Below are 19,805 nucleotides of genomic sequence, written 5' to 3'. Positions count from 1 at the left end.
CTCGTAGACGCAAGAGAGGGAGGGTAGGCAGCGCGGGTGCTGCGTGATTCGCTTTAGTGTTGTCCTAGCATCGATGTGGGAGCTCGCTCGTTTTGGAAATAATACTGGCGCATCTAGGTGTTGATTATTTTTTTATAAACAATGAGTTCTTTAAAAGAAAAAAGTGAAAAAAATCAATTTATTTCTAACAAACTCAAACTCAAACATTTATTTATTCAATTAGACTTCTTCTACAAGCACTTTTGAAACGTCATTACATATTTTTAACATTTACCACCGATTCGGAAAGCAGTATCTACGGAGAAGAACAAAAAAATCAAAGCCGGATTATACTGCTGCATCGTCCAGTATAATAAAGATTTTGGAAAATGTTCGGAAAACGAATTGTTACCATATGCGCGCAATGCAAGCAATCAATGTGCTTACCATGTTTTAATGAAAAACACTTTACATAATTAATAAAACTATTTCAATCGATAACTGACATTCCCATCACTACTTACTACACATATTGAACTATCTTCGGTTGCGGTACGAGATACAATCGATATCTAATTTTTTTTTGGTATTTGTAATTTATTCAAATGTCATAACTGCGTGCGAACCTAGCAAAATATAAAACAATAGACTATCTTTCATCCACAAAAACTTCAAAGTATATGTCATTGTTTTCTGGAAGATATAAATTATTTTCAAAACTGTATCTTTAGGAGACTGATTAGGTCTCAATCGCACCAAAGGGTTGGTAAGTTTCGAGATCTTTTAGGTCTCCAAAGCACCAGCTGAAAGTTCTTTGATAATGATGGCGCAGTGAACGTGTTAATTCAGTAACCTATACAAAGAATTAATTCGACACATTAAAAACGAACACATACATCGCTCATAAACATTTCACATTGAGGTTTTTCCACCAAACCTCGATACCTACTCCCGATCACCTCTGCCACTTTTTGCATAATATCCAAGAGATGCTATAAAAACAGTTTATAAGTGCAATGAGCGTAACACACGATACATTAAACCGTGAAACAAACAAGCGCCTCGCTGTGACCGCGTCCAAAGACATCGCAGGCCGATAATTCGCACCTGCATACTGACGTCACTGCAAAAAAATATCACTAACAGATAGTAAATACGGGCGTTTATTTCGTGAATGCTCTCCACGTTAATTAATAGGGGAGTGATATGCACCTTGCCGGCCGAGTTTCACGCCTGCCAGCGGCTATGTTGATAAATTCGCAACTTCACATGGGTTTAATGATCGTACCGTGTATTTTTTTTACATTGCAGCGTTACATACATAATTGTACATGTAAGGGACGTGAGGCAGACACGTACGTAAATTTTTAACGATTCCAAAGAACCTTAGGCCATTTGTACGTGAAATGGAATCGTGCTAGGAAATGGTGAACGGAATTCTGGCTCTCTATATCAAGGCTGATAAAACTGATTACTTGTTTTTATAATGCAGTCGAGGTTTTAAATAAAAATTGACTCAATAACGATATTTCGATAAATTTTATAAAGCTCTGATGAAAGCTAATGAGCAATATATTTTTTTATCATACCTTGCTACTAAATTAATTACAATTCACCAAAAGTTCAGAGCCAAGAATGTATTCAAGTAACGTCTGCCTCGCGTATTATAATTTATAGCATCAAAAAGTTAATATGTTTAATACCTTTCCAGGGAGGAAGGTGAGGAGAAGCCGAAAGCGGCGGAAAGCCAGGACGATGGGTACGAGACGAGCAACAGCGGCGAGGCGCGGCGGAAGCCCTCCAGCGCCGAGGGATCCCCCGCCCCACCCGCGCCCCGCTCGCCTCCGCCTGAGCCCCCATTCGAGCCGCTTCTGCAACGACCGTTCCCCTCACCTTACCGGCACTTCGAGCCAGCACCGGCGCCGCCGCCTCCGCACGCCCACGAACAAGAGCCGTACCAACACTTTCCGTTCCCCAAGTACCCGCAAGACGCTTACGGCTTCAAACGCGAACCGGACGCCCCCTACGACATGAGCCAGCACCACCAGCAACACCAAATGCAACACCAGTTCGCGAAACGCACTGAAGACTTATACAACGGAATCAAGCAGGAATGTGAGGACCCCTACTCGTTCGTAGAGGAGGACGCGATGTGTGCGATGCTCGGCCAGCAGCACCACATGCCGCCGCATATGCAGCACCACGACCATCACCAGCACCAGCACCCGCATATGCAGATGCACCCGCAGCAGATGATGCTCAACCAGCCGAAGAAACGGGGCAGAAAGAAGAAAATTAAAGATGAAAATGGGTAAGTTATCAACTTTTCCTATCTTTATGTACACGTGTGAAAGAGTTGAGCGAGTAGGTATTCAAATCGAAGTATCGTATAAGAATCTTAATCGAGCTGACTTATTTTGCAACTTTTTCTAAAGACAAAAAAGTACCTATAATTTTAACATCACACAGAAGCTGATGAGATAGAAAGGGTTGAACGAAATCGGGTTTCTTTACTACAATAGATTGAAATATTACACTCGCCTGTGAAGATATATAGGTGCAACCCCATTAACTGACCCATTTCACCCGTCATCGGGTAGCAGAGCAACATGTAATTAATGTAATTCGTTTATGAGCTATTAGCTTAAAGTTCAAAAGAGCGTAACAGACTCGATCCCTGGCCCTAATACGCTGAATCCATTATAGGTACATGCTATATTAGCCTAGTTAAAGGGGTTACCACGGCGCCAATAATGTGCCGTGATTCTAGCTGGCTTTAGAACAATTCCTAGAAATACTGCTAAGGAAGACCTTGCCTTGTGTAGAACTAATTCAGCTCCGAGAAATTATGTAAACTCGCATAAGTAATTATTTACTATTAGTCAAGCACCTAGTAGGCTACGTGCTTATAAGATAATGCCTTTTTAGGGTTCCGTAGCCAAAATGGCAAAAACGGAACCCTTATTTTATTGACGTGTATTTGACTCCAAGACCGGAGGTTCTTCCGAAAACTTGAAATTGTTTCTGAAAAACAATACAGTTTTTTGCCATCAACGATATGCTAATTACATTGTAGTTATTTTGTTGCGTAAGATGATTTGGATTTACAAAATTATTTTGGCTTATCTTACAGGTATTTAATTGGTTCTCATGCATTTATTCATACATAGGTATAAAACTTCGTATTAATCGCGAAATTGATGTTATTTTTGATAGCGAAAAATTAATATGTGTAGATTTCGTTCTGAAATACAAACATTGGCCGAAAAATAAACCACCGATCGTCTACTTTGCAAACTTCAATGTATCAAGTGATGTTTATTTTATTTGTTGATATATTTTTAATGGCCAATGTTTGTTATAGTAGGAAAAATTATGATTGGAAAATGAAATTACGCCATTGGAATTTCGAATAGAGTTATTGTATGCTCTCTTCAGCGACGGCATTCAAGCCCCGTGGCGTTCTTTGAAAATGAGAAAAGTGCGCTTAAAAATCTACTTAAAAACGTTTTAGCTAGAACTCGTTATTTCGAGACTGAGTCGCCAAAAGAGCAAACTTTTGTCTCTTTATCGGACGGACAACTGTCGGAGTCTTTATTGTTTGTGTTGTGTTCGTTCCCCGTATTGCATAGACACGGAATATGAGCATTTTTATGAGAATTTTGCATACGAGCTACGAAACTGCGAAACTAACTAGACAACCAATGTCGTCTAGGTATGAATAAGCAATGTACCTATAGTATTTTGCAGTTATTAATTGTTTAAAGTTATCGTGAATGAGATGAAGAGCTTTTGTTAACACAAAGCATATTTGGATTTTATTAGGTTAGAGCTTTCATTTTCTAAAATGTGTTTCCAGCACAAGAAAGCCAGATTTATATTAAAATCTCTGCATCCCAATCGATGTGTATCAAGTAGCAAAATTTAGTTTAATGTTTTTTATAAGTCAATCAATAGATCAAAACCGTTGTAAAACAACTGAGCTATAGATGCAATTAAAACTTGGAATTGTAAAGTAGGTAATCGTAGGATTGCCTCCGACCTTCTGATCATAAATAACAATACTATACAGTCATTATGCTACCACTGTGTCGCATATTCTGCTAAAACTTTCCCGCTTCAAGCGTGACCCAATTCGGGTCAAAGCATATTAATCATTTCGCTCTGACTCTCCACGTTTTGTGTTTAAGTACCCACAGCCCTTCCTCTACCCATCCTTTTGCCCAAAACCCATTTGAAGTTGGCATCACATCCGAGCTCGTCACGGATGCGCAAGCCAGTTTCGCCTTCCTGCCTCATAAAAACCGCCTATTCTCCTTGAAGTAAATCCAACGCAGGATGTTAAATGCGACGGCCTAGTTAGCGGCACAGCATGACCACTCCGACCTTTCATACTCGATCTGACTATGTAGGTAGTGTACACCAGTCGTATTGAAATTCTCTTGCAAGTGAAAGACAAGGCAAGGAGCCGCGGTATTTCAGAACTGCCTGTGAACCTCGTGACGTGCGACTTTACCTTTCGCGGCTTGCATAATTTAATCTCATAAATCAGATCTAGCTTGTATTAAATGCCTACGGTTTAACTCGTGCAGTTTATATCTATTTGATACGGTTCTAATGAATGAGTCTGCATTGTGGTCAGGTTCATTTGGTTTAAGTAGTTTTGGGGAATTTAATGATGACAAAATTCTTGGTGATAATCGATAATGAGGCAGTCATCCATAATGAATAAAATAGTATTAGTTAGTTAGTAGTTTCTATTATGTTTTCTGCATATGTTGACATAATGTACATGATTAATACATTTAACACCAATAATCGTAAAATAATATAGTCTATTTAATGTTTACTTCTCGCCGTTTTGTAAACTAAATAGTTGCCTAAAACCTTTAGATTTTGCAAAATGGAATAAATATTAAGTTTCCTTAAACCGATTGTGATACGTTAACAATAATATGGGACGTCGGCAAGGGGTACCATAGCATTGATATGGGTCGCGACGCTAAATCCGTATGGGGTCACCGGCCGCGGCCCACGCGCACGCGACGCGGTATCATCGCAACACACCCACTGCCCTGTGCGGAGACGTTCCCAGAGGCGATTGTTGTATTATATACCTATATGGCTATACTATGTGTATGTAATACTAAGTTTGTCATGCGGTTTCACCCGCAGATGAACCTGCAAGAGATATGAATGTTAAAAAAACCTTAGGTAAATTTTTTATAGCTTGTGTGATATTCTGTTTCACAAGCTACATCAGTGCAAAGTGTCACCAAAAGATGTTCATTTTCGCGGAAAAGGGGAACAAACATACAAACATTCATCCTCACAAACTTCACGGGAAAGAGGAACAAAGTACAAACATACGTATAGGTACATTAATTCATCCACACTTTTATATTATATTAGTAATATGATATAGACGAACTATCATACAACAGTAAGGGCGCTTGTGCACTACAAGGAATTTTACTGTCCGGCATTCCGATTTTTTACGGTCCGGTGTGGCATGAAAAAACCGATGAATTGCTTGTGCACCTGTCCGTCTTTACTCGGATCAGTGCGGTACAGTTCAAGGAAGTTTGGCGGTATAATGCTATCATAAATGATTGTTTTTGCATTTTACAAGAAACGAGTAAAAAATATAGAAGGTGAAATATTATATTACTTCGTTATAATAAAAAGTAAAGTTCCGTAAGAGATTTAAAATGCGTGTTTCACTTATTTATTTAAATCGGTGACGAGGAGCTAAAGCTATTCCCACTTGAACTTTAATTTACCAACACTTACTTCGATAATAATTATAGGTCAATGCTTGGTCAATGTATATAAAATAACAATACCGACTTCTCAAATCTCATTGCCAACTAAAAGAAAGTAAAACAAGAGCTTGCTTTTAATTGACATATGCAGTGAAAACAGTAAAATCCAAGCAAGTGGGCATTCGAAAACAATTATACCTACAGCGACTCGTAGACACAACAAACCATCCGGAATAGGGAAAAGTAAAATGTCGGACAGTAAAATTACGTATAGTGCACAAGCTAGTATATAGATTAATGGCGTGCCATATCGGACCGTAAAAAATCGGAATGCCGGACCGTAAAATTCCTTGTAGTGGACAAACGCCCTTAAGGCGAAATTTTCGAATATTATGAAACTCAGAATTAGCCATGGAACAAGACCCGTTTTGAATTTGGAAACGCAGCTCGAAAGGCGCGTATTCGTCGGGGAGACAAAATGGCTGACTGTACAGTATGGCGCAAATTAAAGCGGGTGATATCGATTGATAATTAAATATGAAGAAGTGAGAGTATTTAAAACATTCTTCATCTCCATAGAAACACCTACACAGGTAGTGGCTACTAAAGTACAATCAGTTCTTTGTTTAATTGATACGCTTTTAAAATTTATTCATATAATCTTAGCTTCTGCCTCTCGATCTAATTAAAACGAATTGGCCTTATATGTCTTTTCCACTGATCTAAGAGTCAGCAAATGGCCGTGATCATAATATGGAAGGGCTTAAAGGTTAAAGTCAAATAAAGGGTAATTAATTTTACGTTTGAACGGAGCTTAGACGCGTCAAACGACAATGAACGAATCACGTGAACCCAAAACACAAAATGTCCGTCATGATATCTTTTTGGTACAAATGAATTTCTTTTGGTAAAGGAGTGAGGTTGAATTTACGTGGCTATAATGTTATAAACGATATAATTTTTTGAGATAGAATTAACAATTATGATAAGAACAGAATATTATGTACGTTTTATTTTGCTCAAGCATACATTTCTATAAGTTGATAATAAAACATGATACTGATTGAAGTCTTAATCCGTATTTAACTAGGATTTCAACGAATCCTATAAGTTCTATAATTATCGCGACGAAGGAAAAAACTAGATGATAAAAATTATAACAAACATAGATATTGTATACTAACGAGTTTGTAAAAAGAAAAACAAATTCGCGATCGCAATTGCGATTACAATGCTAACGAGCGTCGGTGATCATTCACAATAATCACCCGTTACATCCCTTATAAACAAAATATTTCAAACCTGCATACATTAAGAGCCGACAAGCAGATAACGAAAAAACATTACCACTCGACTATTATAATTACTAATGAATGCGCGTTAAAAAGACGTATGGTCCCTTAAAACACGTAATTTGGTATAAAAAGGTGTCAATTAAAATTTTAAACGCAATTTAATTATCGCCAGCCATCGCTGTGCCGATGAAATTTTTATTCACAATGTAACATGTCAATCAACCGGTGGCAAACAACGATGATTGTTATTTAAAGATGAATTTTATAGTGCCTTTGTAATATTTCTTGCACAGTTCGCTCAGGACGTGATTAATTTTATGAGCTGTGACTCGCTGCAAGTATTTTTTATCTAAAGTAGCGAATAGTTGTTTGTAAATATAATTAAATCACGCTTATCTATACATCTGGTGGTCATTTTGAAATAACTGCCGTTTCGACAAGAAAAGTATGCTGATTAATTGTGTGATACGACAAAAATTCAGGTTAAATGTTTTCTTGTCTTTTACGGTTTACCACAGAGTTATCTCAGTCGTTCGGGGTTGCCGCTCTCAATGGAGTTGGGGACCTGTAAAAATCGATTCACCATGCTACATTTAGTTTACGTTTCATGCTGTATTTTCTTTTGATTTGAGAAACTCCACGCTATTATATTCAATATTGAATTTTGAGGATTGAAAGTTGCGTGAATTTTCGCTTTCTATTATGATGCTGTTGAAATGTTAAAGTCCGGGAAACTAAGAACTAGTTTAGTTATTTTTAGTTTCGCTATATACTCTATATTATATTGCGTGACGAGGAGTATTAGTTTATAGCACATAGCAAGATTTATCTATATACCTACGCTAATTATAGCCGATTACAATAAATTGAAAAACCTAAACAGACAGCTTCGCACACAAGGTGTTCATGCTTTGATTAACTTCATTTGATAACAGTCATGGGTTTTTGCGCCATTCTATCAACATAACCCGTATTATCATTTATCATCATATCTAATGACTAGCTGCTCCGCGCGGTTTCACCCCCGTGGCTCCACTCCTGTTGCCCGTAGCGTGATGAAATATAGCCTATAACCTTCGTCGATAAATGGGCTATCTAACACCGAAAGAATTTTTCAAATCGGACCAGTAGTTCCCGAGATTAGTGCGTTCAAACAAACAAACAAACAAACAAAATTTTCAGCTTTATAATATTAGTATAGATATAACGGAAATTCGCAAAGATCTAGGCTTTCCAAATTCCATACATCTAATCTAAATTTCACCTTTTGACTGTTAACAGTATAGTGATTTACATAATTCATTTCAATGAGAGCTAAACATTGTTGCCATTGCTTTTCTACTATCCTTCATATAGTTAGAGTTACTGAAAACTCACGGGTTTTCTTTCATCACCACGTGTGTGATACACCCGCCCGCATTGTTGGTGTCATCCCTTTAAACGTATCTAAATGACACGAGTCATTATCACGCGAACGTTTGGTGAGACGCGGCGCACAACGAATAAGTCATTACGCGCCATATACCGTGAATATAGTTCACGTCCCAGTTTACACGTCAGCGGGCAGCAACGACTTGGTGGCTGAGATCGAGTCTAACTTTTAGGGTTCGGTACACGGGAATTTGGTTGACGAATTTGTTGACGTTGGGTCTCTGCGCTATGTGGGCAAGACGCAGGTGTAGATAAAATAGTGTATGGAAACTATTGTTTTTTTATAGATGAAATGGTTAGTTTGTCTGTGTAAATGAAAAAGCTAAGTCTACCGTAACACATTTTGATATTCTGTAAACTTAATAGTTTAATATAAGTTTAGATATGCATGATAGACATTATATTGAAACGTTCAAAGGTAAATACCGTATGATACCTGCACATTTATTATTTTACAAGGATTATTCAGTAGCAGAAATGCGATCTTCTCACTCGAACGACCCTCACCTGCGTTCCATTGCACGTGTCGCGTTTAAACATGCGACAAATCTGTGTTGTTATGCGAAAATCATTATTTATAAATATTTGTATCATCACGATACGAAGCGTATACTCTAGAATACGTACAAGAAGAAGATACATTACCATACATTGTCACTTTGTATGTGTATGACAAAATAAAAAGATAATTGAATTTATAATATTTTGTTATACGGAACCCGCCCGCCACAACGTCTCCTGTCACATAAGTACGCCTTTTTATTGTGCGGTAGCTCAGCGGTTTAAGGACTTCATTGAATTTGTAGGCTTCGAAGCCCGGTGGGCTCGCTACAATGTACGTTTATGGCTCGCCCGTTTTATATTACGATCTATGTGTTTATTGTTACCGCTATGTAGTAAAGGATATAGGTACTAAAGTATATAGTGACAATCGCCGCCCGCATCTGAACCCTCGCCGAGAGGTTGCGGACTGAGATAGTGTTGCCAAAAGGGATTTGGGAACGTTTTTAAAGTCCGGACGCCTGGGCTTCTGACCGAGCCTGTACTTACACGCAAGCCGGATCGATATTGTTCGGGATTTATTGTACCTACGGTTAGAGAGAAGTGTGCTGTGTAGGTATAATATGTAAGAGCAAAGTACGAGATTTTCAAGTAAGTTTTTGTTGTTAAGGTTTTGCGCATTAGATTATTGTTCATTGTATCAAAGCCTAAGCGTTTTTAATTAACTACCCAAAATTATACAATAAATTATTCCCAGACGCATACCGCACAATGCCGTCTAGTCGCAGACGAAGCAACGCTCGTAACACAGACGAGACTGATTAACACACTTAAGCTAATGTTTATTTATAATTGCGTACATGTGAAGCGTATAAGAAATTAACAACGCACATACGAACTAACGACTAGGCAAAACACGAAGCCGAGGTAAACAAGAAACCAGCGGCTCCGTGCGAGTGGAAACCTTTACCCTCTGATTCCACATCATGAGTGCCATTTTGGTCTTTATGAAACTAGGAAACTTGATTACATCAGGCACGTGCGTACAGACGAGATCAAACATATAAAATTACAGTCGTCGAGCATCACATCATAGTAACGGATAATTAATTTTAATTAACATCATAAATTTTGACCGGCGTCACGACCGCGACGTTCGACTTTGGCTGGCTCCGGTAAAAGTGTAATGTGTACGGTGCTGAATAAAATACAAGAAAAAAAAACCCCGAGCGAGAAACCTGTTTCAGAAAAACCTCATTATAATACAAGACCTCTATGCCCGTTGGTCTGTAAATAATATTCAAATTTTTTGCCACGAAATTCGGTGTCTTGCCGCCAAAATTAATATGAAGATAAATTCTGTAATTGAAGATGATTTTCTTGATATCCACTTAATCCTTTATTTTGATTGCCTATGTGCTGTGGTAGAGATTATTCAATTGCCAGAAGGATTTATTGCATCAACCGTTCGTGTAAACAACGCTTGTTTTCAAAGTTGTTACGTAAACAACTTTTTTATTGAAATTAAACTTGAGGATTTGAGTTTTTACAACTTGCGAAATGTTTTGAAGGAATTTTAAAACACGATGTTTCCAAATTTCATGGTGGTTTCTATAAGAAGTTACACGTGCTGGAAAAAGTTAAGGCTTTTTGCGTCACAAAAAGAAAATCAATTGCTGTCTATCTACATTTATCTTCCTCATTGAATTGCTGACCCAGATTAAAGGATGTCACTTTGATAAAACTTCAAGGTTCGCATTTGAATCTTAGCAACCTGTTATCTTAATTCCCAAGCTGTTTATCTGTATACATAGACAGTACAATGGAGCTAGACTTGCAAATTTGTAAAAATGTTTTGTGGCGTAAGAGTAATTTTGAAATGCACATGCTTAAGAATAGTTTGAGCTAAACGAGGCGTAGCTTCTGTTTAAATAGTGGTCTATGATAACTGTTTTTAAAGAATTATGTTTGTTTGCTCATAACTATGTTACTTACCTGAACAGAAAATGTTGAAATTTTCATCATAATAACCCGTGTAGCAGTTTAATGGTTAATTCCTAAAATAAATACAGCTGTTGCTTCTAGATATAAAATCATGATGCGTGCAATATTTTTTTTGTTTGATCGAATGTCGCACTAAAACTACTTGACTGCCTGCCGGATTATTAGAATCATTAGTAAATGAACCTTTTAACCTAACAAGTATTCGCTGTAGGCATGGCAACAGGGCGGTCCTAACTTAGTTGTTTTTATATTCCTTGGTAACAGGAGCAGAGCGGGGGCGGGTTGATAGTTCAATTATACGTACCTCTAAGTAATAGCAGGTAGCTCTAATCTCATCAATCATGGATTTATTATTTATTAATAGTCGCGGCATAATGATGTTGTACTATAGTCTATAGAGTTTAGTCTATATCTATGATGGGCATCGAAGGACACGAGGGTCCTTAATCATTCGATCAGATTATTATGAATTTAGTTTATGAAGTTTATTAGGGACTTGTTTATTTTGTGTTAATGCATGGATTTTAATGTTGATGTTGTTGGATTATGATTCGTTTTGTCTTTTTGGGAACGTCGGTTAAAATTGTACATACAGTCATTCATCTGAAATACGTAAAGCAATATGTGTATAGACTATAGACCTATCAAAATAATGTTGAAAAAATTAAAAACTAACTAGATTTAAAAAAAAATTGGAAAATAAATATTGCGTCGTATCTGTATAGTTTTAGTTCTTCGCGCAATAAATAAAGCAAATCTCGCAGCCAAGTAATCCTTGCGACTTGCCAGTATATACGTAGGTAGGTATAGCCACGAATAGCTCTACAGATAAGCCTCAGCCTTCATGGTCCAAGCCCGCTATCAAATGGCGACGTCACACGCATCACGGCTACGTGCTCGGCGCGGCTTGTGCAAGACCGTGCTGCCGATACCGAGATGTATTGCAATAATTATCGCTCGTGTGTTCATGCCTTTATGCTCGTATCTTAGCTAATTGTTATGTAACGATCGGACGTTTATGAATGTGACCGTTTGTGTAGATTTTTACTATGTGACTAAACTTAGCATAAGAGACTACGGTACTATTAACTATTCTGTGCTACGGTATGAAAATTATTAAAGTTATTGGTAACATTAGCTGTCCCGGCAAACGTTGTTCTGCCTTACTCTATGAAAAATAGATGTCGGCCGATTTTCAGATCTATCCAATATACGCATACATGAGAGTCGGTCCAGCTGTTTCGGAGGAGTACCTATGGTAACTATCATTATGATACGAGAATTTTATATACATAGAGAAGAGATTATGTTCCAGCGAGGCTCGAACTCCACACCCTCCAGCGAAACGGACAGGGTCAATAACCACTCCACCAACCGGGTCGACAGATTTAGAAAAAGTCGTTTAATTCTTACTGGTTTATTTGCGTTGATAAATCGATTTTCTATTTTGGTCATCTCTAAATTAAGCAAAATACATTAGTGTTAATGTCACTTTCCTGTAGACACGCCTAAGTAGGCTATTTAAGCTATTTTACATACATACATATTTATTTTAAAAATTAAAAGCGATTGGGGTATTCGCTATATCTAGTTGTGTATGTTTTTTCTCCCTCTCACCGATGGATCGTTAGGTTTACTATTTTTTCCTATTTTTGACAATTTCGTATTGTTTTGTCGTTGTGTTCGGATAAAAATGGGTATTTTTTTTCCATTTGGAAAAAAATATATTTTCAGCAAAGGCAGCTAGCTAACTAGTTAAAATATATAACGTACAAATTTGGTTTCTTAAATTTAGAGATTTTGTAATTGAAGTTGTGAAATCGTAAAATTATACATCAGGGGCCTTAGACAAAGTAACAATTAAAAAACGATAACGAAGTTAGAAAAGGCAAAATTGTATAGAATTGACATACGCCGCGTTAGATCACGTGGTCTATCTAATGTCTATCCCATACATTTTTCCTTTTCTAACTTCGTTATCGTTTTTTAATTGTTACTTTGTATGGTTACAAATTGAAGATTACGATTTGCGGTTTCGTTTCAGCAGTCAGCTACTAAATAGGTTGCTTAGTAACAAGAATTATTTTATGTTAAAGGAAATATGAACTGGAAATCACACGTTTCCATTGATAAGGGCCAATTACGTAATACATTTCGATTAAGGATTAACAATTATAACAGAATAACTCATGCAATATATAAATAATTATATAGATAGATAGTATCAAAGTTAAAATTAAAACATGTGGAATTAGTTTTACAATTAATTACTGAATCATTGCGTGCCGAGCGCCGGCTCTGACTCTCGCTAATAATACAGAAGAATTACTTTTTGTATGTTTATCTTAATGGACAAATTCAGCAATACTCAATAGATTTGAAAATGTGTACGACGCCTAATTAAAACTAGTAAACTATATTATTCCAATTGGTGAATTCGTGAGTACGTAGAGACTGTATTTGACACATTACAGCAGCAGAGAGCCAGGTTTTTGTACAATAATTATTAATTAACGGGAAGATTGTATGAAAGTAAGCAACGTCTAAGCGCACAAAGTAAGGTCAGACAGCATAGTTTTTTATATAAACGGAGATACAAAGTCTAATAGGTCACGGAGAGCGACAAGAGATTGCAATCAAGGGATTTTCGGCGCGCTCCTACAGCCGACAGCGTCGAGTTAAAAACAATCTACAGCCGGCGTTCGTAATGAATCGATCTCAGATCTTTGAACCGCTCGTCAAAGGCGACTAATGGATGCTATAATTGACACAGAAATCATCCTGGAAAAACTATAATTTCGCAACGAAAACGTGATTCTGTTTGTAATATCTGAGTGAGGTAAATTACGGTGCGACGAGCGTTGCAGATGATAGGGGTTGTATATTATCTAGACGGGTATCTATGTTTTCTCTTTGTGTAAAGCGGGATTTTGTATTTTTATTTTCTTTAGTTATTATATAAAAATATAAGTATTATATGTTTTGTTAGTAATAAAGTTCATCATGACTATGCTGTGTTAAAATTGATTGTATTGATGTATTGTTTTATTCCTATGTCAGAATAGGTTTCTTTACCTATTTTAAACTTGTTGTATTAGGTAATTTCTGTAATTTCCCTATAGAATCGCAATTCCATAAATATTATTCAAGAAATCGTTTCTGGCTAGCTAAAAATAGAAATTCATTATTATACTTAAAAAAAAACATAATTGTCTAAACAAGAGAAAAATTAAAAACATTACCATTATAATGTTGCGTAATTTCATGTCCATAAAGATACGATCTTAGTGACCAAATACTTCATTAGAGAAATACGTTTGTACAATCTCGGCTAACTGGTAATTACGCTTTGGATTTTAATAAATATTCATACATACATTTTACATAATGGCATTTAGTCGAAAACATAGTAAAGCTTGTATGTTCTTACTACGGGAACTATTCCGGGAACATGTACCTATTGTCTGTACGATTAGGTAATCGTACAATCGAATCAACATTTATGTGTGTTTTGTAAATAAACGATAGATATATGTTATGTCGCTTGTATGTTTTTAATTGATGCGGATAAGGAGCTTTATGAATTTGAAACATTGAACTAAAATTTCAATGCCTAGGCCTCAAGACACATAGGAATGTTTGGTACCTAGGTAATTACTGTTAGGTGATGAATTTAAAGTGTAAAAGGGACGATTAAACATTTAATTCGTTAGTTGAGAAGCACACAAAATAACCTTTATGTTATTATATAGATGTTGAACGAAGGGAATACACATGTATGTACGTTCCAATTCCTCTGAGCATACGTTTCGTTTGCATATATTCAAAATATACCGTTCGGGTGTGGCGGCGCGTGGAGAGAGGAAATCCTGATGCGGGGGTGCTCCTTCAATGCTAGCACCAAATAAAGCCCTAAAATGAACGTATTTAAGAGCACAATCAAAGGACGTGTAGCGCTGTTAAATAATCTGCGACAGGATTTCCGCGGCCGACACGATTACAGGTCTAGTGATTAACGAAGGCCAATTCCAGTTTTCGATCGTTAATTAGCGTGAGTTTCGATACAAGTGTCAAAATTGAGAATAGGGAGAAAGGCGGCGACCCGTGCTGGTAAGGACACGGTTGAGAGCGCCGAGCGCCGCCGTTCCGCGTGGTGACCACATTTTCAGACGTAGCTGGGATTTTGTGCCGATAGTTTTGGGTGTGTTTCGGGCGCTACGCCACCCTCAGCGCCATCTAGACGTGATACATAGCAATTTATATATCTAGACAAAATAGAGGTGGATATAATATTATTATTCGGTGAAAGGTTGCGCCTCGTGGTAAGGTCACGCCTGAGAGCTCAAGAGTACCGTTCCACGTGATGACCACATTTTCAGAAGTGCTAGGATTTTGTAAAAATAGTTTTGTGTTAGGTTTTTAGCTAGTTTCAGCCACATTGTAATTTTTTGTAATGAATGTTTACAGGAATTTTATTATTAGTAGATACAGTACAAAAATCATGCTCGTTGAGACGCTAAATTAATTTTTTACACCATTATATCAATACCTACATTGTTATTTAATTGTGCAATATACAAACGATAACATCTATCTATGTACTTACACATCCTTAATATCGGAATGCATATTGCAAAGGAAGATTTGTAACACAGATCAGGAAAATAAAAGTAAAGATGTTTCATAGTTCATACTTAGTTCATTACGACGAAATTTATTTGCTATGTCAGAAATTAAAAAATAAATACAAAATTACATAATACAACCGAAACCTGGATCTAGAATCATAATATTTTGCAGAATGAAGCAAGTTATCGGATGATTGCATCATAATATGTTTAAATGGACCTTAAAATTTTTGCATTCAAAATGTTGTTTTTCCCACGAGAAGCTAAGATTAAAAATAATATCATACGAAATAAATCTGATTATTTTGCTTTTACATTTATCATTTTAGTCATTTCATTGAATAAATAAATTACTAAGTAGTACTACTTGGTTTGATTTTGAATACTAGAAAGCTTCAGTCAATATACTATTGTTAATACATAGATGCGTATGCGCCCGCGCAATGTTTACGTCGTATGTATTTCTGTACCGGAACCGCGATGCTATCGCTAGCCAAAAATTTTCTGAATAATCGGATCAAGGTGGAATCGTATGTGCGTTAATGCTTTCCACATTATAATCGTTTTAGCCTCAATTATCTTGAATGGTTCCGTGTAAAAAGGCTCCGAGAGAGACAGGCACGCGATTAACAGTTTTTCGGGAGCGCGTGCGCACTTTCCAACGTGTGGACGGCGCACGGGTATTTATAGAAGATGCGGATGGATGCACCGCTTTGCTATAGGTATTATTCTACGGTAGAATATGTTTAGATATATATATAGTATGTGTGAATCCTACTTCCTACTAATATGTATTATAAATGCGAAAGTTTGTGAGGATGGATGTACGGGTATGTGTTAGTGTATATTTGTTACTCTTTCACGCAAATACTACTGAACCGATTACAATGAAATTTAGCACACATATAGAGGGTAACTTGGATTAACACACAGGATAGGTTTTATCCCGGAAATCCTACGGGAACGGGAACTATGCGTTTTTTTCTCGGAAAAAGCTAGTATAAATATAGTTGGTACTTATTGTTGAATGGCAAAAGACGTAATAATGCTCATAAAACGTTAAATCTATTTTCGTAATCAATGAATCTTAATTTATGCATAATTATCTAATTCGGGTAGCAATTTAACGTGTCCACTTTTATTACCCGACTACGGCAAAGCAAAAGGAGGGTTATGATTTTGACAGGCTATGTATGTATGTATGTATGTATGTATGTATGTATATATGTATGTATGTATGTATGTATGTTCATCTGTTCCCTCGTAACTTCTAAACTACTTATCAGAATTCGACAAATGACATATCATTAGAAGCGTCTTAATTGTCCGCTGGTTATAGGCTATATGGGGTTTCACAAAATCTAATGTGGCGCCCTCTAGCGGACAAAACATACAGCGTAAAAAAATAAAGTTAAGATAAATATGCCGTGTTTGGTATCATTTGAAAGCTTTTTACTTGCACATTTTGAATATATATATATATTACTAGCATTTGCTTGTGACTTTACCTGTATTCATGGGCTGATTGCATATAATTCACATCTTTTCGTTCATAGCTTCTTTATTAGTTCATCAATTTAACTTTTGTTTTATACTTTTTCAGCGTCGTTTTTTGTCGTAGTTGGGTTTTAGTTGTTTTACTTTTTATCTTGTATCCAAAAATAGACATTTACGGTTCTACTTTTACTATTGATATACATTCTAGACCTACATACTATAGAGTTCGCATCTTAATTCACTTTCTATTTGAAAAAAGATACAAAATCTCAATAGGTATACCAAGACAAGAACGTGACTGCTATCGGGAACGACGGATTTTCATTTAAACAGCACTGTTGCAATAATTAGTATGCTAATGTTCCCGACCGCCACGCTATCTGCTTAATGTCTTAATCCGAGGTCTTTATAGCAAAAACTTGAGTGTTTCGCGGTTGTTAATAGAAAATTATCGGCCCGATTCAATCTGTAGGATGTGGAAATCTTGCATGAGAGAGGAGTGTAGAGATAAATGGCTAAAAACGATCTTTGAAAAGCGAGTATGGAACAAATGCAAGGGCCATTTTAAAGTTTGCAATATTATGCAAATAATTGCACTTTATACAATGTGATTAGATTTTGGCATAATAACAACAGGATAATAATACTAAGTAAGGTTTTATGCTAGGAAACGTACTTTTAATTATAATAGATTAACATTTTCAATTATCTTCAAGATACATTCAGTTTATACGGTTTTAAATGAAGTCAAGATAGCAATACCGAAATGTGGAAAACAATTAAAAGTGGCTTGTAATTTGCTTTGTCTATGTTGTAATTATTATGTGCAGTAACAATCAGGTTTATTATCAACCAATAAGTCAGCTCGATGACGTAGGAAGTCTAGAATCGGAATTTACACCTGATTCTAGAATTCCTAGGAATGACTACACAATCTTGATACAATCTTTATCTGCCATTGTTTGCGTTACGTTTTTCCAGTTTTGATTACTATTATTTTATAAAAGTTCAATTGGTCGAATTTTTGTTTTTTTTATGCTGTAGGTAGTGTTGTCCTAAATCTATATATATATATATAAAACTCAAAGGTGACTGATATAGTGATCTATCAACGCACAGCCCAAACCACTGGACGTATCGGGCTGAAATTTGGCATGCAGGTAGATGTTAGGACGTAGTCATCCGCTAAGAAAGGATTTCCCGAAATTCTTGCGGGAACGGGGAAAAACGGGGATGCACGTACAAAGTCGTGGGCGGAAGCTAGTCTATAATATAAAAATGAATCCCAAAATGTGTTGGTAAGCGCATAACTTGAGAACGGCTGAACTGATTTCGTTAATTCTTTTTTTATTATATTCCTTGAAGTACGAGGATGGTTCTTATGTAGAGAAAACGTAAATATGTACCACGGGCGAAGCCGGGGCGGACTGCTAGTTGATGATATATTTTAAACATCGAATATTTTAATAAGGCAGGATCATTTATAGTATACTGTCAAAGTTTTCATAGCACTATAAAACTATCAGTGAAAAATAAACTATATAAATGGAGAAAATACTTAGTTTCATGTGCAAAACACTTATCATATTATACCTATCCATCCATGCAATCTTTCGAATTAGTCGGAAAAAGCGCAAAAACTCAGCAGACATACCGAATAAATGCATTGTACATAAATGTATTGTCTATGCGGCCTATTATACCTCTGTTGTTTAGTCGGAGGTAGTTTGTCGTCCAATTATTTTGCATTCTTTCTATTATATTGAATATATGTATTACGTTACTTTTCCATGAGATGAGATTAAAAGCTACGCATGCTATATCCTCAGTCTGTATCTTTTCGACGTAATTTTGATGAAACATCTCTAAATTTTCAGTATGGAAATCAAAACGGAAGGCCTCGAGGGTGCCCTGATCCCGAGGCCGGTTAAGGAGAGGAAAAAGCACGACAGATTCAACGGCATGAGCGAGGAGGAGGTATCCAGGCGCACGCTGCCCGACCACCTGGCTGAGAACCTAGACATCATCATTGTGAGTACGATCGAGAGCTCTACTTATGTTTGTTTAGCTATGGATAGCGAGGTTGCGCCAAGTTTTTAGGTTGTGTGGTTCGTTGGAAGTATTTGGAATAAATAAAGAAAAAGCGTGGAACTTCGTTGGCAAGATTCAAATATACCAAAATCGTCTCCTTAATCCATGATGTGACGGTATTGCCATGACGCGAACTTGAAACTTTTCATCCTTTCTTTTTCTTTTTGGTTTCTGTTAGAAATTTATATTATGACGTAATTTTGAGAATTACGTTATGTTTATATGTATAACAAGTTGACAATAATTGTTAAATTCATATTAAATACAGTTACTGCTAACATTGTGTTTTATAAAAAGTATCAATAGATGCAAACACGGCAAAAAATTGGCGCAATCTCTAAAAATAAAAGTAACATTAGATATTATTGGTCTGACCGGTTTGCTTGGGTGGTAGTGGCCCTGCCTTCCAAGCCAGAGGTCGTGGGTTCGATTCCCACCCGGGCAAATATTTGTGTGATGAACATAGATGTTTGCTCTGTGTCTGGGCGTTAATTACCTATATAAGTATTTATTTAAAAATTATATAATTATGTATGTTTATCAACCATCTGGTTTCCATAATACAAGCGAAAACTTAGTATGGGATCAGATCGTGCCGTGTGTGAAAATTGTCC

At 36.6% G+C, this 19,805-nt stretch overlaps 1 protein-coding gene and 1 long non-coding RNA gene across 4 annotated transcripts in view; both read left to right on the top strand.

Annotated features, from left to right (window-relative positions):
* The window catches only part of LOC149477772 (uncharacterized), a 172,616-nt gene that overhangs the window by 122,330 nt on the left and 30,481 nt on the right, over positions 1 to 19,805 (top strand). The window lies entirely within an intron of this gene.
* The window catches only part of Tdg (Thymine DNA glycosylase), a 67,786-nt gene that overhangs the window by 28,170 nt on the left and 19,811 nt on the right, over positions 1 to 19,805 (top strand). For all 3 annotated transcript variants that reach the window (XM_089710339.1, XM_089710341.1, XM_089710340.1), the window contains exons 2-3: positions 1,691 to 2,290; positions 18,978 to 19,131. In XM_089710339.1, the coding sequence (XP_089566465.1) occupies positions 1,691 to 2,290; positions 18,978 to 19,131 (754 nt within the window). The remainder of the gene's footprint in view (positions 1 to 1,690; positions 2,291 to 18,977; positions 19,132 to 19,805) is intronic.

The sequence above is a fragment of the Colias philodice genome, chromosome 24 (assembly GCF_061535455.1).
Source record: "Colias philodice isolate Cphi_HAF_F1 chromosome 24, ilColPhil1 Martin Lab GWU primary, whole genome shotgun sequence".
NCBI lineage: Eukaryota > Metazoa > Arthropoda > Insecta > Lepidoptera > Pieridae > Colias > Colias philodice.
This window is presented reverse-complemented; position numbering and strand designations above follow the sequence as displayed.